Raw genomic sequence first — 21,853 nt, 5'->3', positions numbered from 1 at the left:
TTCTTTTTAGGTTAATCTAAATGTTGATTGAATATGCATCAAGCATCAAAAGTAGCATTTAGAATAATGAGAATCCAAATCTTAATAAACAAAAATGAGGAGCTTATAATTTTGGTCTTGGATCAACAGCTTTGAAGACGGATTCAATGGCAGTAGCTTTCATCAAGTTACCTTTAACCTTTAATTTACCATTCATGAATAATTTTTGACCATTAGCTTTACCTTCAGCCAATTTAACGAAATCAGCATCTTTTAAGATTAATTGAACATCAGATTTTGGAGCAGTACCTTCAACTTTTGATATGGTACCTTCTTTCTTTAAATCTAAAGCCCAAGATTGATCTTTACCATCCTTGTTTTTTAAAGTGAAAACAATAACAGCTTTAACACCGCTAATAGCCTTCTTTCTGGTGGCATCATCAGATAAACCAGCTTCTAATAAAGTTAAAAATTCAGAGGAGTCGAAACCTTCAGCAGCAACTTTAGACATTATGATTGATTGATTGATTGATTGATTATGAGGATTGATATATTGATGATTAAATATTAAGGAATTATAATATAAAAGATCAGTAGTAATTAAGAAAAGAAAAGGAAAGGAAAGGAAAAGGAGAAGAAAATGAAATTTAAATGGGAAAATAAACTTCTTATATATAAGTTGGATACAATATATAAGTTATAAATCAAATGAACCCGTATTACCCCAACCTCTATTTAATTGTCCTTAGTTAACAAATAGTGAAAATCATCATCATCAACATGTGAATTAAATATTTAAAATTCATTTCACGCTTAATCAAGTCAAATTTCCTATTTGGGTAGTGCTTACCTGGTTAGGTCATGCGCTCTATCCTCGGTCAGTCAACTGTCTGGTACTGCATATAATATAATAATTTCAAAAACCTTCTTTATAGTCTTATTGAAGGTAAGTAGGTAGGTAGGTAAGTAAGTAAGTAGAGGATTTAACATAACTAGGTGATAATAGAGATAGTATCGTATGCAGAGGTATATTCCATGATTTCAGTGGGGTTAAGGTACAAGGTTTACTAGTAACTACAATCAAGTGCAACAAAATTTATCAGTTGCAAAATTTCACAATGCTGAAAATAAGTTTATTAATTATGATTGCTATAACTTTGGATAATATTATAGAGTAGTAATATATATATAAAACTATCATACCATAGATCATAAGGAGATATGACTAAACCATTCGTATTCTCAATACTATATGGAAAATATCTTGAACTAGTCAGTACATACCTCTCACTAATTAAGATAAGCTAGAATATATAATAATTTAACCAAATCAAAGTCAAGTCAATGGGAATGGGCTAATACAAAAGATACAAAGATACACAACTGCTAATTCCGTCAAACTTAAAACTTGCTCATCATTAAGTCAACCGAAACTCATTTAAATCAAAATATAATAGACCATGGAACTTGAGATAGAAAGAAGCTGATAAAAATAGTTATGGAACTCTCCCCCCCTCCCCCACCTTTTTTTTTTTCTTTGGTGATGATTTATTATTCAGAATCATGACGTAAAATTGTCACAAGCTAATTCATATGAAAAAAAAGAAGAATATTATATACAGGACGATTGATCACATGATTAGTCACGCGCCAAAAAATTGTGAAAGATGGTCTTCTCTATAATGAATAATTTTCTTTATATTTTGATTTAAGGAAGTTATTCAGATTACAACTTAAGATATCAAAACAATATGGCATTCAAATCAGAAGCTTCAAAGTTTCAAGCGGAAGCTGCTGTCAACAAGCTACTCTCCAATATAATCCCGTCTTTACCAACATCTCAAAAGACATCTAGAAAGAGTCAAACCAATAAAAAGAAAATCAATGCTCCTACATCAACCCAATTACTTGCTAACCAATTAGATAGTACAACTACCAGTATAAATACCAGAAAGTTAAAGAAACAAAAGCAATCTAAAATAAAGAAACAAGTCGAACTGGATAAGAAGTTTAACAAATTCATAAAGTATAATATCATCACTAATAAATCAAATCCATCTATTGAAGAAGGGAAATATATAAAGAAATTAATTAAACGTAATATAAATCAAATCAAAATGGCTAGTGAATTTTCTAATGATCAAGTCGAAGATGAAATAAATGATATAAGGTCAAGCTTAGTCGAAACTATTACTAATAAAAATTCAAAAAGACTCAGAAAGAAGAGAGTTAATGGTAGTAAAGAAGATACTCTCTTTAATGATTTCAATGATAAGGTTAAAAAGGGGTTTATTTCATATCCTGGTTTGACTCCTGGTTTGGCTCCTATAGATTATAACGAAGAAGATTCTGATTAGATCGATTCTCCTAACACTACACTTGCATTATATACATACTCTTTTCTTCCTTACTTTCTATTAATAATATATATATACTTGATTGATATACACATTCTATTCTATAATTCATATAACAGTTGTCTTAAATCACAAACTAATTTTCTAACTGTTCTCTTCTTGTCATCTAATCCAGTCACTAACTCTTTAAGTATCGATTGTTTAAACTTGTGTAAGTCATCAGTCTTGAATACCTTAAATATTTGAATTAAACTAGTTAAACTTTTAACTCTAATTTCTTCACTATTAATCAATTGTTTATTATACACAACTTTTGATACACTTAACTTCAATAAAATTGGAATTAAAACAGATAATTTATTTTCAATAAGTTGAGGATTTTCTTCAATTATAACATTCAAAGTAGTTAATGATGATGAAAGTAATAATCGATTGGTTTGTGATTTAGATAAGGTTAAACTAGTTAATACCAATGGCAAGATTTTAGTTAAATGATTTAATAATATCTTTTTTGGTAAATCTTCTAAAATCAATGACAATGAATTCAAATAGATTTCATTAGTATTGTTTTCATTGGTCTTATTCTCTTCTATATTGCTAATCAATCTTGGTAAAATGATTTCAAATATTTGTTGCTTGTATAATAACTTGACATTCAAGTTCTTAACTTTTGAAATAATATTCTTACCCGTGATCTTGGTAGGTGAAGTTGCAGTCGATGAAATATCAAACTCATTAGTAAAGATCTTTAAATCAATAAATAAGATCTTTAATGATTTTCCAATAAGTTGCTTGACATCAGTAGAAGATGTTGATTGTTGGATATCTAATAATTGATATAAGTAAGTAATTCCACTCTTGTTCATCTTTATAACCAATGCTTTTAATATCCAAATGAATATTTCAAATGTCACTAAATCAGTCTCATTAAATTGAACTTTTGAATCTGTAGTTATAATTGGTGAGACATATTTCTCAAGATTTACTTCAACAACAATATCATTTTCAATAAATTTGTTATATAACAATGATAAATTCTGCAAATATTGAATTCTTAAATATTCATCTTTAGTTTCGATTTTATAAATAAGTTGAATGACTTTGTCAGACACTTCCATAATACTAGTTTGAAATTTAACTGAATTATCCAAGTTTGAAAGCATCTTATTCCAAATTCCAATAAAGATCAGAGGAGTTTCAATTAAGTTTTCATTAAAGTCATCTTCCTTGGTGTCATTAGAAGTAATGAAAGTATTTTCAAATCTGGATAATATCTCTTGATGTTTGGATTTATCAATGAATCTAATAATTAAACCAAACAAATCTCCAACTAATTCAATCAACACATAATCGTTTGAAGAAGTGGTTCTTTGTAAGTCAAAGATTGATTTCAACAACTTTGGCAAGAATGATTTATACCATGTATTAGTTAAAAATTGATGTAAGTTTTCAATTTTATTAATCAACTTCAAAAATAATTCAATGATTAATGCAATATATTTAGACTTATCCTTATCATCTTCTTGACCGATATATTGAATCTTATTTAACAATCTAATAGACAATACCTCTAAGATTTGATAGTTTATACATACATCTCCAATAACATTCAAAATCTTGTTGAATTGGACCAAGTCTATCTTCACATTAGTATTATCCAGACCGTCTAATAAGTTTAATAATTCACTTATAATCAAATCGATTACCAAGTGTCCTTGAGTTTCTGCTATAGTGATAACACCCTTAATTATTTCTTTCACAACAAGATCATTTTCCCAAGCATCTTGTGATTGATTTATGATGGTTGAGATTAAAATATCTTTAAAGTATCCCAAGATCAATTCAACTTCATTATCAGTAAGGAATTTAGGTAATGAAATCAATTTACTCAATTGTTGGATGACTTTGCAACGTAAGGTCTTTTCAATACTTGAAGAGGTCATTAATAACTGTCCCATAAAGATCAAAAGATAATCTTTGAGATTACCTAAGTCAGATTCTTCATTAACTTTTGAATACTTTGTAGTTAATATTTGATAGGCAATGAAAATATATCCAAAATTATCAACTAAATCTCGTTGTTTTGCCGTAGTTAATGTCAAATCTTTATCGTTGTCAGAAACAGCGGTGGCTTGATTAACATCAATCTCAAGCTCATCTGTAGTGATCTTAGAAGTGGTACTTGAAGTAGCTTCCATCTCAACATCTTCTTGTTCAATATTAACATATTTACCCCAGACATCATAGGAAAATAAAAATGAAATGACTTTGTTAAAACTTTCAATTGAAATGGAAGCAATGGTAGCTAAAAGTAATGTTGACTGTTTTGACTTATCTTTGACAGAAGATAAGTTATCCTTTAATTCATTTTGAATGGTTTCTATTAAATTATTTAAGTTTGTTTGTGCACGAGGATTTGATTCATGAATAAGTTTGCCGATTAAAGTTTCAACAATTAGTAAAGTTAAGATTAGCGATTTATTGTCATCATTATCATCAATGTTTTCATCAAAGTTGTCTGGAATCAAAGTATTCAAATTTGATTTAAAGATTTCGGATATATCATTATGTAAAATTTCGAATTTTAATGCATTCCACAAGGTTAACCAGAATTCCTCTAATACGGAGGTTGAATAGTTTTCAACACATAATAGAATTGTTTTTAACGTATCATTTCTAATGACTGCGTTGGTTGAAGTTAATTTTTCAATTAAATTACTAAATGAATCTTTGGCAAACAATGATTGAGATGCAATAGTAGCTCTTAATTTGCTCTTAAGTTCACCAGCAGTGATTTTATATGGATCATTAGCAGGTGGAGTAAATGAAATGGGGAAATAACAGAAGCAGACATCAAATAAATCATTGATAAATTCTTTATGTAATTCATTGTCAATAGTATCAAATTCAAATACCGAATTCAAGTTAGAATTTAACTCAAATGATATCAATAAATTTCGAGGATCTTTTTCACCAGATGCAATATGAATGAATGACTTTATAAATAAATCATTGGTTTCTTCATTTTTTGGTAAATGTAACTTTAAACTTGTGGCTAAGATTTGAAAAGTTTCAAATCTAACTTTGGCAAGATTTTTCTTTGGATCGTACCCTTTTAATAATCTGATAAATATTTTCTTCAAGTTGTCATTTAAGGATGGAATGAAATTTTTGAATTGAATCAAATAATTTACTGATCCTAAAACATATTGTAAACAGACTTTATCATCAAATTTACTTAATAAGAAGTCGACCAATACGTTGATATCTTGTTTGGAAAGTTTTGTAGAGTCAACGAGATAACCTAAAGTAGACGACAAACATTGAACTGATTTTGTTCTCAAATTATCAGAGTCTGAAGTTAAAGACGATCCCAAATTTTGAATGAATCCCAAAAGAGTCAATTCATCTTGATTAATAAGATTAGATAATTCTTGAGAATAGACTTGACAAGCTTCTGGCTCATCTTCCTTATCAACCGTTGCAATAAATTGGTTTATCAAAGTAGGAATACTATGGACTGATCCAGCAATCAACTCTTCTTGACCTGCCATTTAGTATCGTGGCTCCTTGTATCTTTTCAATGTTGATTGATTACAACTTATTTTGCTCCCAAAGATTTTCCAGATTTGATTTATCATATCTATCGAGGTGAAAAGATTTTTTTGGTGATATCTGAAAACTCACGTGAGCGGAACCGCTAAACTGTTTAGTACAAATTATCCCAATGGGATACCTATTATTAAAACATTGAACAGCTCAACTTGATAATCTAAATCGATAATAGATATAAATCATGAAGTAAATTCATGTTCAAATATAACTTCTAACAGTTGTTAATGCTGTGCGCAACAAATAATAGAAGAATTAGCTTCAGTTTCAAAAATAAATACAATAGTAGTCAATTAGATAGGATGTACTCTGATTACTTCTACTGGGACTAACACTCTCCTAAGCATAGTTAGCAAAGAAGTTACTAACACTTGCGATTCAACTTGATTTAACAACTTTAGGATACTTTGATGGTTTGGATTGATTGACGACCTTCTCACCATAGTCATAACTTCCATTTTACAGTGCTGCAAAAAAAAAAGAACACCAACTGGTAAACTCATACAAACAGAATCGATCTAATTGGTTATAACATCTTTAGAGCTAGTCACCAAGTCCAACACCCTGCATATTCTCCTCATTGCCTCATCGATTTAAGGATGAAAGCTTGCTTAGATTGATATACCTAGACAACAACACCCCTTCGTCTCTTTACAGAGGCAATTAGTTACCACAAGAAATTTTTACGCGCTTTTTTTTTCCTTTTGGTTGCCTAAATTTTTTCTAGCTCCTGCTAGCCTATACAACAAAACAAGGTTAAAAACTATTGTATACCGTGCAAATAGATCGTTATAAGGTTATCACAGTAAAGTAGATCCCATCATCAATCTATTTGGTGATATACACTACACAAACAATGATTGAGATTCCTAGTTTGGATGAGTTATCCAATTATTCTCCTAGTTTGGATCTACAATCACAACAACAAATCAGTTTGGAGAAAGTGTCATCATCGTTAAGAAATAGTGATTCAAACAATACTAATGGTGCAATCAACCTAGAAGAAGATCCTCAATTCCAAGAGGTATCTGATCCAATCGTTTTCACTTCGGCCGATGAATCGTCAGCATTACAGGCTAAATTCAATCAATTATCGTTGCAACAAAGTATAACAATGGAACCTACAACATCAGCAGATATAGAAAACGCCTTTAGAAACACAACTGGGTTTTTGATCCATCCTACTGGCAATGGTAGCGAACCTCAAGTATTCATTCCACCAGCTAATGTAACTAATAATGGTAATAGCAATCGGATGCTTGGTAATAATATCCATGATGATTATGAAGTATCGCCCCAATATATTAACTATGGACAATCAACAAACAATGGCATAACTCCAATTCAAAGAGTAGAAATTTCCCAATCTAATTATAATGAATTAAATCCTGCTTTTAAATTACAAGATCCACCTAGCATTCATGAAAAATCATTAAATACATACTCAATGTCAATGCAACCTGGTCAACCGAAATCAGACAATGAAGAGCAACAACAATTAATTTATGAATCTACAGATCGAAATACAGAATTGGAATCACCAGCATCATTCAGAATGAATTCTTCTAAAACAGCAAAGTTATCTTTATCTCAACAATTAGCATCACCAATGTCTCAAATACCGATTCATGATCATTCAGAACCATCTCCACAATTACCTCCCCCAGCATCAACCTCAGCGTCATCTCAAAAATTAATCTTATCTAATGGAGAAGATTTCAGTACATTGAGGCGAGGATTAGCAACTGAACTGAAAACTCCAGCTGAATATACTTTGCATATTGTATTTACCCAATTTGTTCGTCATGCAGAACGTAAACTAAATTCATGTCTTGATTATTCAATCGACGAAGAACCACCAATTATTGAATTATTATGTGAAGGGGTAGATCCACATTTTGATAAAATAGTAGCTTCTTTAGGTTATATTGCTAGAAGAAAACCAAAACCTGTTATCGATAGTGTCATGTTTTGGAGAAAATCTAAAAGTGAAGTGGCAACTATGGCTGCATCTGAAGTAGAAAGAACAGTAGAAACAGCAAAATCCAATTTGTTGAAAGCAAGTAACAACAATATATCTGGAGAAACGTTTGGTCCATCAAATCCAGGAATAGCCAAGAATTCAATTGCAAATGCAAATTCAAATTCGAGATCAAAGAGAAGTTTAAGCTTAATGAGATCAAAAAGTTTCTCCAAAGTTTCACATCGTCGTAATCAATCAGCATCATCTGCAGTTCCTACCACAGTATCATCTACAATGTCATCAACAGCAACCAAATCTCCAACATATCAAGAAAAGCCAGAGAATGAATTTTTGAGACAAAAATATTACTATGATGCTCAAATAGCTCAAGCAAGAGAAACTGCCATCCAAGCAGATAGAAAATCGTTGGCTTCTATATATATCTTATGCCGTGTATTGATTGAAGTTGTTAAGCAAACATCTTATGAGGTAATGGGCGAAGATTTAGAGGATAAATTAGAAGAAATAGTCTATACTCAACTTAAGACAACTGATGCTATAAGTACCAGTCAGTCTTTAGTTAGGGCTGCTAATTGGAATCTATTCGCCCAATTATTAGGTTTTATGTCAGAAAAGAGGTTTTTAAGTGTTAGTGATAGATTTATTGCTGATTTAGAAAAGATCCCTACTAATGTCAGTCATGAAGAAGAACCCAAATTGCATTTATTGATTAGTGGAATGAGATATTTGATTTTAACTAATTATCCGTTGGAAGTTTTCGAAGAAAGTGCTGATTTTATTAAATCATTAGCTAAGTTCTTTGATAAAGCTCAAAATGAAACTATTGTTTTTGCTTATTGTGAAGTATTGAGTAACTTGGTATTGCCATTGGCTAATATTTTAACGGCAGAAACTAACCACCCAACATGGGTAGAAGGTATTGAAGAAATTTATTACAAGGCTCATAAAATATGGTATCTCTCAACCAGATTACCCCCATCTTCAAATGGTGGCTCTGCTTCGACATCTTTTTCATCAACTTCATTTAACACGAGATACAGCAATAGCCAAACCTTACAAGCCATTTCGTTTGGAAATAGTGGTTGGGCATATTCGTTGCACTTGATGACTTCAATGTTATCAGTTTCTAGAAAGGAGTTATTTGCTGAGAAATGGTTCAAACTTGTGGAAGATAACATATTCAAGTTAAAGCCAAAAGTTGAAATTGACGATAAAACCACATTTATTGTATGTGTGGGCCGTTTGCTTTGGGTTTATATTTACCGATTACCTGATACATTGAATAATACAATCAAGAGATTAGATCAATTATTCCAGTACTTGTTTTTCAATAGTAATTCAACAACTAAGAAGCAGCAGTGGATTACATCAGACAATTTATTAATTGGTTCATTGGTCGAAACTATTAGAATCGCTGGATTCAATCACTTGAATTATGTTTTAGATAATGTTCTTGTGAAGTTATTGAAATTGAGTTTTAATGGGATTTCATTGGAAAATATCTTTGCTGAGAAGGTGATTTTGATTGTCAAGAGTTATTTGCTTATATTGGAAGACTATGAATTAGGAAATAAACCAATGTTTCCTACCGATGAGATCTTTAATAACAGATTTTTAAACGAAAACGAAGCAAAATCCAGCAAGGATAAAAATAGAAATCGAAATAGGTTGAATGAGTTTCAATTCATTGCTAAGAATTCGACTAATTCTCAATCTCATGATGAAATTTGTCGTACGTTCGGTAGTCTCTTGAGAATATTGGATGCTCAATACGGAAGTGACGTCTGGCAACCTGATGGAGCCTCACTGTCTACACCAGGACATTCTTCAAAATCACAATCGCCATTTTCGGCTTTCCATTTTGGTATTGACTTCAGCTATCAAATTACAAGAAATCTTCACGTAGAATTGTTTGCTACTCTTATAGATGCTATCCCATGGACAATGGTACTTCATTCAGGTGATAAAGCTCTGCCAGCAGGTATACCATTTAAGCAGATTGTTGAAATCTTGACTCGAAATGCAGTACATACAAATTTTAGAGTCGCTTCAGCAGCTATAAGTGCGCTTAAGAAGTTAGCTTCAAGAAAAAATCCAAGTAATTTGATAACTATGTTTGCCAAAATTGCATTCCAGTTTAGTGAGAAACCAAGTCCTGGATATGATGCAACATACATGAATTCACAAGAATTCAACACATTGTTAAGAATATATGCGGAATTATTGAATTGTTGGTTAAGACAATTCCATGATATTGTGGAAAATAAAAATAATACCGAGAATTCAAATCCAATGGCTCAAGACGATGAACTTATGAATAAAGATGTGTTAAACGATCTTTATCAAATCAATCATAAAAATGAAGATTTATCAAACGCTGAAGCAAATCCAAGTGCAAATAAATTAAAACCTAGCGATGAGTTTGAGTGGAAATCTATAATTACTGTAATTGAAGAAGTTGAAGGAAATGGTTTATTTTTCCTTTGTTCTCAAGATTCAACAACAAGACATTATGGTATTGTGATTCTAAAGTTAGTTGAGCAATTTGACCAAGCTATTTTCAACATCACTGATAGCCAATCTAATGACTCAATACCTTCTAAGTCAGATTCTTTAAAGAAGCATTCCAGAAGTTCATCTAAATTTGCAGCTGATGTTGGAACAAGACTTATTCATATTTTAGAAGATGTTGACTTCTTGGATTTGATAAAGCCTTTTAGAAAAGAGCTTAGTGTTCCAGAAAGAGGCAGGTTATCGAAATTAAAGAATAAAAAGAACATTCTTGTTAGACTCGCTGAGTCAGACTACGGTATTGATTCTACAATCTGGTTTAGAGTCTATCCAAAATTGCTTGACATTTTCTTTGAAAGATGCCCAATTGCAGTAGCATTATGTCGATCTATTGTTTGCGTTTGTATAGTTCAGATGCATGAATTTGTTCTAGAGTATTCGGAGAGTTATAAATCATATACTTCTTCCTTATTTGCTAAATCTTCCACAATTCCTCCTGAAGTTATGATAAATCAATGGAAATTATATTTAATTTTTGCATGTTGTTCTTTAACATCGACGAATGAGCAAAAGATATCCTTCCCAAGTCAACCAACACATGGAAGGAAGAAGTCAATGCAGATGTTTATTCAACATCAGAAAATTACAAGTGCTAGATCTGTCTTCAAAGTGGTCATTCCTCTTTTGAGATCACAACAACAAATGGTTCGTGAAGCAGTAATTTCTGGATTAAGCTCAATCAATATTAATATTTTCAAAACCTTACTTGAAAATATTCCAGCCAGCGTTAGTGAGTGGGAAGGTGTTGGTAAAAGAGATTCGAATGAAGATAGTTTGAGAATTGAAATGATAAGAGTTCTACTTAATATCACTAGCAGATTCAAAAGTGATGAGTTAATATATATGGATTCTTGGATAGTAGCTAATTTAGTGACCATCATAAAAAATTTGAAATCATTCTTATCATTGCCATCAACTCAAATTGGTATAGAATATCAACGACTCAGAAGGTATTTCTGTGGCTTCTTGGAGAATGTTTTTGTTGGCTTGCAGGACAAGTCAGACTTGAATAAATGGTTACCATTTGAAGCTAGAATAGGTTGTTTCAACTTTTTAAAGGAATGGTGTGGTTATGGAGATGCTAGTACCATTGCAGATGATCGTTACAATGCGATGATAAAGAGAGTTAACCAGCAAAAGGAGGTTGCTTCTGTAGTAGCCATATTGGAAGTTGAAAGGAAGTCATTACAAGTCTCTGCCTTAAGTTGTATGGCTGTTTTATGTTCTGGGCATATAAAGCATCATATTGAAGTTCCTGGTAAATTAGCAGTAATGTCATTTGATATTCCATCACTTATGAATTGGATTAATGCTTTATTTACTTCTGATTCGGATAAAGCTCATGAAATTGGTAAGTTGGCCTTAAGGAATATTTTAGAGCTAAATTTTACAACTCCAGAGATTTATCAGGAGGTTATCAAACAATGTTACACGCCTCAGAAGTCCTTGAAGACGACCGAGAGTTACTTTACTGTCTTTGTGGGTGTGTTTTTGAAGTCTCCTAAGCAGGAAGAAACACCATATGACTTGATGTGCTTAGCCAACTTTTTAGTTGGGCATGACAGTTATGAAGTCAGAGTTGGTGCTATGCAGCTGTTAACCTTTTTAGAAGAGATGTACTTCCAGACTTCCACCACTGCGGACAAATTCACTGAATCAGTCAGCAGTAAGACAAAGGTTGTTTATAAAAAGGCTCTATTTGATATATCTGCGCATCTTGCTGCTTTACAACCCGAAGGTGCATTCACTAGAATTAGTTATATGACTAAATATTTCAATCTCGTTGATAACAGTTCCAGAAGAGATATTTTGTCATGTTTACTTCCATGGGTCCAAACCGTTGTGTTAAATTATTCTGAAGTTGATGAAAATACCAACAAGACAGCTCTTGATGGAAGAAAGCTTGATTCTTCTTCGCTCATGGTGTTGAATAACTTGTTTGAAATCACAGTTAAATTTAGTTCTAAGATATCCAACGAAGTGGAGGCTTTATGGGTTGCATTAGGTAGTAATTCTAACAATTTTGATAAAATCATTGACTTCATTATGAGCAATTGTCTTGAAAGAAAGAATCCGTCATTTGTGGAGTATTCCAGACAGATCATTGATTATTTGGCTTTTTCGCAAACTGATCCATTGATTGTGATTGATAAATTGATCAACAATTTAGAACCTAAATTAATGGTTCCTCCATTGGCAAAAGGAATCACTACAACTATCAATAATGCTAATGAATTCCCTTACGTTGCAAATTTATGGAAAATTATTCCATACAATGAGAAAGATGCAGCATTTTCAATTGGTCAATTATCTATGGTTTTCCTTGTTGATTTATTGACTGTCAAGAATGATGTAATGTTAGAAAGATTGCCTCTATTGTTGCACGTCGCCTTTTCATTGTTAGATCATTATTTACTCATTGTACAAGAACAGGCAAGCACACTTTTAGTTCATTTGATTCATGCGTTAGCTCCTAATGCAAAGAAAGCAGCTGAAACTATCCAAACATTGAGACCTAGAGATCATTTTAGATATCTTTGGGTATACGACGATTTAAATAACGATAAAAAAGGTGCAAGAACTCCAAAAAATATGGATTTATTGGCCAGAAATATCTTGGAAGTCTTTTCTACAGTTCATACCAATCTTCAAGATGATTGGAGTAGAGAGTCTTTAAACTGGGCTACTACATGTGCTGTGAGACATATCGCTTGTCGGTCTTTTCAAATCTTCAGATCTTTATTATCGTTTTTAGATCAAGGAATGTTAAAGGATATGTTACATAGATTATCCAACACCATTTCTGATGAAACGTTGGATATTCAAGGTTTTGCTATGCAGATTTTAATGACGTTAAACGCAATAACAGCGGAATTGGATTCTGGACAACTTATTGATTTTCCTCAATTGTTTTGGTCTAGTGTGGCATGTTTAAGTACAATACACGAGCAAGAGTTTATTGAAGTACTTTCAACTTTAAACAAATTTGTTTCCAAGATTGACTTAGATGCTCCAGATACCATTTCTTGTTTAATCTCTACTTTCCCTCCAAAATGGGAAGGAAAATTCGAAGGGTTGCAGCATATTGTATTAGTTGGTTTAAGGTCAGCTACATCATGGGAAGCTTCTATAAAGTTTCTTGATAAATTGAATCCTTTGAAAGATAGTGAAATCATTGGTACTGGAAATTCGCGTCTTTTGATGGCAGTCTTATCAAATATGCCACGATTCCTTCATGCGTTAGATCAAAAAACAATAACTCCTGAAGTTGAAGCTGCAGCACTAAATATAAGTAAATTAGCAGCTAATGCCGACAAGCCATCGTTGTCTAGAATATTGATTTCTTTATCTAAAAATAGATTCCGTTCCAAGAAAGATTTCTTAGTACAAACTGTATCAACTATTAAAAGTTTGTTCTATCCAGAATATGAAGCTCAATCGTTGGTACTCCTTCTTGGATTTTTATCTAACAAGCTCCCATGGATTAAATTGGAAACTATGAGTTTGTTGAAGCACATTTTCCCATTTGTTGACTTGGAAAGAGACGAGTTCGTTGGTGTGGGAGCCGACTTGATCTCTCCATTACTTAGACTTTTATTGACTGATTATGCTGAGCCAGCGTTGGAAGTGTTAGACGAGGCAGTTGTCATATCAGGTTCTCAATTAGATCGAGATGTACTTCGTATGAGTTTAGGAAATTCATCGGTGAAAAAAGAATACGAGAAGACAGCTACTCTATTTGGTATACCAGACGAGAGTGGATGGGCCATTCCTATGCCAGCTGTCACGGCTGCTAGCACTCGTAACAATGTACATGCTGTATTTTCTACTTGTGTGGTTGCTACCTTAGTAGATGAGAACGAAGAAACTGCTAAAGACGAAGAATTTCAATTTCATATGGAAGATTATTACGCTCCTGTTCCAGATTATGGTGATACAGTCTCAGTTAGTGTTGATGAACCTGAGGCTTCCTTAAGCAATGTTTGGGCTGCTTTAGATGATTTTGATTTATTTTTTACTAAGAATTCAGCCTCTAACGGTGTTTCAGCTGTACCAAGTTCTTTATTAAATCATAGAAGAGAAGCTTCTAATACTCACATTCATAGTGCATCAGTTGATACAAAGTATAGTAATTCAAGTGACACACTGGCTCCAATGGATTCAGCTCAAACTATTTATGATAAAAAGGTGTCTGTTATCTTGAATAAGAGTTTGGCAAGAACTCAATCAACATCTTCATTTAAGGCTAATTTGGCTGACTCTATCGGTCCAAGTCATTACAATAATCAAGGAAGTTCAAACACAACCAAGAGATCATATATCCCATTCAGATCAAGTAGAAGTAGCTTAAGGACGAAGACTGATAGTTTTACCACACCAGTTATGCCAAAGTCACCTACATTTGAACGTCAAAATCTTACTACACCATACAATTCCCAAAATCTTTCAACTCCAGGAAATCTTAATTCTCCAACCACGATAAATTCTCCTGATTCAATCCAAGTCAATCTTGATAATTCTACCAGATTAGAAAACTTATTAGGTGGTAGTAAAAAGAGATCCAAAAGAGTAACTAAACATTCACCAAGTTCATATAATTCTAATTCACCAGATCTCGCGACGCATCAATTATGGAGCTCAACTGGTAATAAAAGTAACAAAAGTCTTAATGCAAATTTAAACACTCCACCCAATTCGGCGCCAAATGGACAATCAATTACCCCCAAACTAAAGGACAAGAATAAAAACTCTCAGAAGTTTCGTTAAATAGTTGTATATAGGTTAACTAAAAAAGTTTTAATGTAATTTTATGAAATATTTTATATTTATTTTGCAATTTTTACGCTCACGTGACTTTTAAGGAAATTTATTTTAAGCATTGAAAAAAAAAATTTAAAAACTTCATTTCAGAGATGTACAGATCAGTACTACCATCTGTATAGGTTAGATTAAAAAGCACATCAAACATGCCTCCAAAGAAGCAACAACAACCAAAGGTTAAGTCTAAATCATCCGAGGATAAAACCTTTGGTATGAAAAATAAGAATAAATCGAAGAGAGTCCAACAAGAAATAAAACAAATCCAACAAGGTGCAGATGGTGGATTAGCAAAGAAGAGAGAAGAAGAAAATAAAAGAAAAGCAGCTGAAAAGAAAGCAGCTGAAGACGCTAAGAGGGAAGCTGCTGCATTATTTGGTATTCAACAACAAAAGGTGCCATTTGGAGTTGATCCAAAATCTATTTTGTGTGAATTTTTCAAACAAGGTCTTTGTACCAAAGGTAATAAATGTAAATTCTCCCATGATCCAGATGTGGGTAGAAAAGTAGTTAAGAAAGATTTGTATACCGATGCCAGAGAAGAAAAGGAAGCTGATACTATGGATAATTGGGATGAAGAAAAATTAAGAAAAGTTATTTCATCAAAACATGGTAATCCAATGACAACTACTGATATTGTTTGTAAACATTTCATTGAAGCAGTGGAGAATGGTAAATATGGTTGGTTTTGGGTTTGTCCAAATGGGGGTAATGAATGTAAATATAGACATTCATTACCAGCTGGTTTTGTATTAAAGACCAAAGAACAAAAGAGACTAGAAAGAATAGCTGCTGATGCTGAACCAGAAATCACATTAGAAGAATTTATTGAACTAGAAAGAGGAAAATTAGATAAAACTAAATTCCACCCTATTACAATTGAATCATTTAATGAATGGAAGAAGAAGATAAACGCTAAGAAAGATGATGATAGAAAGAAAGAAGAAAAATCAGGAAGAAGAGTGTTAACTGGTAGAGAAGTTATATTACAAAAGTTTGCTGATAAATACTATACTGAAGAAGATGATGGTGCTGAACAATTTGATTTAGCTGCTCTTAGACATAACTTACCTCATGATGATGATGAAAATATAAAAGATTATGGGGATGGTTCTAATATAGTCGAATTCTATCAAAATGAAACAACACCAACCGAGACTTCTACGGAAACACCTACTGAAGTATCTACTGAAACACCTACTGAAACCTCAAATAATATAGAAAATGGTGTGGTTGAAGAAAATACTTCAGAAGCGGTACCTGTTAATTGATTTAGTCATATATCCTTCCTTCATTCCTTCATTACATGTACAATATACTATTTATAAGTAAATAAAAACTATATATTATATTATATATATGCATTTAATTTATAGTTTTAACTTTTTAATTTCTTCAAGAATGCGCTTTGTATCAAAGAAATCAGTTTCTTCATCAGTAAAAATAGTTAATTCTGTACCGGTACCTTCTAAATCCTTTATAGCGGTTATAATCTTTCGAATCCAATTTGCACCTTTCCTATCCATTTCTTCTAATTGAAAAAAATAAGGTGAATCATAAATATTTTGTAAATTATCAATGATATTAATATCATGATCAAGCGTATCAGTTGCAGCATGTACAAATGGTTGTGGTGGTTGGTCTGTACTTCTTCTTGGTGGGAGTGGTAATGGTAGTTCATCATCTTCAGGTTTATTGTGTTCAATTGGGTTAATGACCGAATCAGTTTGAGCTCGATTAAGATAATCTCTAGACGGTAAGGCTGGGGATTTTTCTAATTGTATACCTTGAAGTCCTTTTGGTTTCTTAGGTACTATAGGAGGTAATTTTGTCTTTCTAGCATAGTAGACAGGTGATGGACCTTCATCATCTGATGAAGATGATTCTAAATCAATCAAATTAACTTCTACTTTAGGTGGTGGAGGAGGAGAGATTTCCTTTTCTTGAGAAGTCACCACATTTAATGATTTTTTATTTGATGCAAGTAATCTTCTTAATTCACTTAAAATTTTCAAGTCATCCAATTCAGAAAGGGAATCCTTAACATATCTAATATTAATGGATATCACAACACCTGGGTTTAATTTAGCTAACTCCACATATGCTTCAAGATCGTATTCTCCTGAATCTCCTACACAAATGAATTTCTTATTAGGGAAATCTTCAACAATCTTAGTTAATGATTTCTTCTTTCTTTCAGTTGATGGTTCCATTAATGATGATAGAATATTACCTGAATATTGTTTTAAATGGACTGAACCAACAGGGAGATTAACAACTTTGAAATATTGTTCAATCGTACTGAACAATTGCCAAGGTGAATTAGAAACATAATGAAATGAAATATGATCAGTAGTATATAAATCATCATACCAATTAACCACAGGAGCTATTTTCCATTTTAATACATCATTTAGTAATAAATTTGTCATAAGTTCTCTTTTATCTCCAATAACACCAGTAAGTTTAATAGTATCATCGATATCACTTATTAATGCTATACCTGTACCAGATGTAATCATTATATCTTGGAATGTAAAGATTGATTCATCAGTAGTAGCTTTAACTTGAACTACTGATGGACGATAATCTACTTCTATGCAAGTTTCAAAATTACCATAACTATCAGTTATAACTGATTCAACTTTGATTTTGTTATGATCCATTTTGAATTGAGATCCTACCACTATATCTATTTCAGCATTCGGTATGGAACGAGCTATGAAACATGCTAATCTTTCTTTAATAGTATCTTCTGCATTAGGATAAGCCAGATTGGCTGAACTTATAGGATTTAAACCTTCTTCAATTTTAGATTGATCTGAAATTATAGAATCTGAATCTGATGCATTATCTGTATTCAATAATGTATCTTGATGTAAGGCGTCACTACCTAATTGAGATAAGGCTTGATTTGAATTTGAACCATTGGTATTATATTTTGTGATTTGTCTTGCTAATGAAAGGATTAAACGATTTTTCCTAGTCATTAATCCAGGACATGATACCCAACCTTTCACATCAACAAAATACTTTCCATCAATTTCCCTAGTATAAGATGGAAATAATTCAATAGTAGTATCCTTAGGAAGAATAAGATGACCTTGATCATCATATAATTCAGCTCCATTAGTAAAGGCACGCGAGGCATCTGTGGCCAATCTTGTAACTGAAGTGGTAATCTTAGGGATATAAGTTTCTCTGGTTGCTTTCGCAAATCCTAATAATCGTTGACGTCTTGATAATGGAACATCATCCCCGCCACTAGTTTCATAACTAGATGAAGATGGATTTGATCTATCAGTCATAAGTGGGATATATCTTCTTCTTACCCTTACAAACCTTAAAGGATCAATCACTCGTTTATGCTTATGACCTAAAGCTCTATAATCCTTGTAAGTATCACTGATAAACTTTAAAGTTGAATTCCTAGGATATTTCCTTAATGAAGTTGATGATCTTAATTGAATTGGTGTAGATAACAACCCAGAAGCGAGCTTAATAAATGACCTAGGACCCCTCACTTTTGAAATGTCAAATCTTATGCCACCACTGAGAGTATGTAGTACAATTGACACTATACGTAATACTTTAGATCAATTGGTTCAACTCCTTTGAAGTAATTAGATATTTATTTCAGTTTTAAAGGGCAATTTTTTGAATTAGAGTTCATTTTGATTTAAAGTAATTTTTCTTCTGGTTAAAAGGTGCGGCTGCTGCTAAAAATATCTAACATCAAATCATGGCTCATTGAACCAATATTCAGCACCATATTAGAGTAACGAATATGGGTAGATATGGGGACTTATCATGATTAGATCCAGATATATCATTAATTGATAAGCATTTGATGTTATTGATAAGTCGGAAGATATTTTAGACCTGATTTTACATCATAAACTATCAAAAGAAGTTATAATATGGCTAGAATTATGAGATAAAATAGATTTAGTCGATCTCATGAAGTATCATAACCCATTCACTTCAATATTATAGCAATTCTATTGTCATAAACACTAATTAGTGGTAGGTTTGACTTGTGTGGTATAATGTCGCAGTGGACTTCGATAGCCCCTATTTGGATTACTTGGCGACATTTTCCGAGATCATCAAAATGTCTCTTCATACCCGATATTTGAATCACCTAACCAATCCTGGGGCATAAGAATTCATTGCTACCAATATAATCCAAACCAAATCCAGTGATGTCGGTTGAAACCATATCAATTGGTAACGAATTGAAAGATGGATTCAAATCCACTACCAAATGGGTCAATAATGGTATTAATTTTATGTCAGATATTGAAGAATTTTATCGTGAAAGAGGTACTATTGAAAAGGAATATGCTTCCAAATTAAAGGATTTATGTAAAAAGTATTTCGATAAGAAATCAAAATTATCATCACATCTCTCTGTGGGTGATGAACCTGTTATAACTCCTGGATCATTAGAAAGTGCTTCATTAGTATTATGGACGGATGTGTTAACTCAAACTGAAGCAATTGCTGATGAAAAATTACAATTTCATCGTCAATTAAATACCAATATAGGAGAGAATTTTAATACCTTAAAAGTAAAAAGTGCAAAGATTAGTAAACATATTGAAGGTATTAATGAATTCTTAACTACTGAGAAACAAAAAATAGATGATGGTGTATTAAAATCTAAGAAACAATATGATGCTTTATGTCAATCTACTGAAACAGCTCGTGAAAAGAGTGAAAAATCATCAAGTGATAAATATCAGAAACGGTTAAATGATAAGACAGTTGAAATGAATATTGGTAAGAATGATTATTTATTAAATATCTATGTGGCCAATACTTTAAAGAAGAAGTATTATTATGAAGATATTCCTGAATTACTTGATTATTATCAAGAACTTAATGAAAGTAGAGTTGCATTAATGAATAAGATTTTAAAGAATGCATCTATATTAGAACGTAACACTTGTGATAAAATCAAAGAAAAATTACATGCTGTTGATGAAACCATTGAACAAAATAATCCTAGATTAGATACTGTGATGTATATTAAACATAATTTATCAGATTGGCATGATCCAGCTGATTTCCAATTCATTCCAAGTCCAATCTGGCATGATGAAGATGAATTGGTTACAACAGGACCTGAATTAAATGATTTAAGAAAGAAATTAAATATAGCATCTAATGAATATGCCATCTATGAACAAAAATGTATTGATTCCAAACAAAAATTAGAAGAATCAACCAGTTCACGAAAATCAGATCCATCAAGTTTAAATTTAAAATTCGATGGTCCATTATATACATCCTTATCCGTGTTACAAACCTTCTTAAAAGATGATAATGTGAGAGTTAAAAGAGATGTTGAAATGCAAATCATTGAGAAATTCGCTGGTGATAAGGATTTATCATATACTGAACAAGTTAAAGAGAAGAAATCAAGATTTGGAATCTTTGGAAGTAGTTCAAAGAAACATAGTGAAGCTGCTAGTCCTGATGATGCATCTGATACGCATTCCTTACAAACCGTTAGAACTAATAATAGTCATCATACAACCAATTCAAAATTCTTTAGTTTAAGAAGAAACAAGACTCAATCATCAATCACTAGTAGTGGTAATGGAACTAGTGGATTAAGAGGTAGAGTGTCATTTGCATTTACATCAACAGGGGGTGATACTTTAACGGTTAATGTTGGAGATGAATTCTCAGTTGTTGAACCTGATAATGATAATTCAGGTTGGACAGAAGTTAGAATGGATAGTGGTGAAGAAGGTATAGTTCCAACTGCCTATATCGAAATAAATTCTACAGGAGGAGGAAGTAATGGTCCTGGCCCTAGTAGTAGGAATGGTAGTGTTTCTGATCCATCAAATAAGAAGAAAGGTCCATCTGTGGCTCCTAGAAGAGGAGCTAAAAAAGTTCAATATCTTGAAGCAGTTTATGATTATGCTGCTGATGGTGATGATGAAGTCAGTATACGCGTAGGAGATAAAATCATTTTAGTAGAGGAAGATGTAGATGGATGGACAAAAGGTGAAGTTAATGGAGTAACTGGTGTATTTCCATCTACTTATGTAAAGAAATTATAAGACTATGTTGTATAAAAATGTATATGAAAAATGTTATAGATTACATGATTGTTAAAGTTCTAAATTTCCGAATTTTTTATTAAATTTTTATATATATAAAAGTTTTGGGAGAAGTAAGTATGAGTGGAGGAAGGGTTGGTAGAGAATAGATATTAACAAAATTAGAAAATGAAAGAAGATTGAATAAGGTATAACCAGTCGATTATAAAACGAATGATGAATGATATATTATTAAAAAATTTGGAAAATTGTAAAGCAATCCTTTTTTGGGTGAAAACCTTCTAATATACAAAATAATATAATTATAAAGAATCCTTAATTTCCTTAAATAATCAATGGCATAGTTATAAATAAATTCTATCAACTTTAATCTTTCATGAGTTTAAATCTGTTCACTTATATATGAGTGATATGTGTAGGACGTGTGAGGTGAGGAGTTATGAAGGAGGAGG

The 21,853-nt window shown here is 32.0% G+C and overlaps 7 protein-coding genes across 7 annotated transcripts; 4 read left to right on the top strand and 3 right to left on the bottom strand. All coding sequences in view use genetic code 12, as the record gives it.

The window, feature by feature from the left end:
* Nucleotides 1-103: 103 nt before the first annotated feature.
* On the bottom strand, nucleotides 104-490 carry DFJ63DRAFT_286873 (uncharacterized protein; the record flags this gene model as incomplete). Its single annotated transcript, XM_064905016.1, has 1 exon — nucleotides 104-490. One exon carries the CDS (start codon nucleotides 488-490, stop codon nucleotides 104-106), a length of 387 nt encoding a protein of 128 aa, XP_064761538.1.
* A 1,240-nt stretch (nucleotides 491-1,730) lies between these two features.
* DFJ63DRAFT_335526 (uncharacterized protein) lies at nucleotides 1,731-2,336 on the top strand (the record flags this gene model as incomplete). The annotated part of the gene is made up of 1 exon (XM_064908221.1): nucleotides 1,731-2,336. One exon carries the CDS (start codon nucleotides 1,731-1,733, stop codon nucleotides 2,334-2,336), a length of 606 nt encoding a protein of 201 aa, XP_064761537.1.
* Nucleotides 2,337-2,386: 50 nt separating this feature from the next.
* MET18 (Met18p) lies at nucleotides 2,387-6,347 on the bottom strand. The gene has a single exon (XM_064903499.1). It carries the CDS (start codon nucleotides 5,888-5,890, stop codon nucleotides 2,438-2,440), a length of 3,453 nt encoding a protein of 1,150 aa, XP_064761536.1. The 5' UTR covers nucleotides 5,891-6,347; the 3' UTR covers nucleotides 2,387-2,437.
* A 1,210-nt stretch (nucleotides 6,348-7,557) lies between these two features.
* Nucleotides 7,558-15,270, top strand: CAS4 (Cas4p; the record flags this gene model as incomplete). Its single annotated transcript, XM_064905107.1, has 1 exon — nucleotides 7,558-15,270. One exon carries the CDS (start codon nucleotides 7,558-7,560, stop codon nucleotides 15,268-15,270), a length of 7,713 nt encoding a protein of 2,570 aa, XP_064761535.1.
* A 65-nt stretch (nucleotides 15,271-15,335) lies between these two features.
* On the top strand, nucleotides 15,336-16,642 carry DFJ63DRAFT_144487 (uncharacterized protein). The gene has a single exon (XM_064903508.1). The coding sequence runs from the start codon at nucleotides 15,471-15,473 to the stop codon at nucleotides 16,590-16,592; it is 1,122 nt and encodes a 373-aa protein (XP_064761534.1). The 5' UTR covers nucleotides 15,336-15,470; the 3' UTR covers nucleotides 16,593-16,642.
* A 49-nt stretch (nucleotides 16,643-16,691) lies between these two features.
* Nucleotides 16,692-18,629, bottom strand: DFJ63DRAFT_322821 (phosphatidate phosphatase; the record flags this gene model as incomplete). Its single annotated transcript, XM_064907466.1, has 1 exon — nucleotides 16,692-18,629. The coding sequence occupies one exon, from the start codon at nucleotides 18,627-18,629 to the stop codon at nucleotides 16,692-16,694; it is 1,938 nt and encodes a 645-aa protein (XP_064761533.1).
* A 449-nt stretch (nucleotides 18,630-19,078) lies between these two features.
* Nucleotides 19,079-21,665, top strand: BZZ1 (Bzz1p). Its single transcript, XM_064903541.1, has 2 exons — nucleotides 19,079-21,514; nucleotides 21,567-21,665. The coding sequence occupies exon 1, from the start codon at nucleotides 19,527-19,529 to the stop codon at nucleotides 21,399-21,401; it is 1,875 nt and encodes a 624-aa protein (XP_064761532.1). The 5' UTR covers nucleotides 19,079-19,526; the 3' UTR covers nucleotides 21,402-21,514; nucleotides 21,567-21,665.
* The last annotated feature ends 188 nt before the right edge of the window (nucleotides 21,666-21,853 follow it).

This window comes from Scheffersomyces coipomensis, assembly GCF_036884675.1.
Source record: "Scheffersomyces coipomensis strain NRRL Y-17651 chromosome Unknown DFJ63scaffold_4, whole genome shotgun sequence".
NCBI lineage: Eukaryota > Fungi > Ascomycota > Pichiomycetes > Serinales > Debaryomycetaceae > Scheffersomyces > Scheffersomyces coipomensis.
Note: the sequence above shows the minus strand (reverse complement) of the source record. Positions and strands in the feature narration are given on the sequence as shown.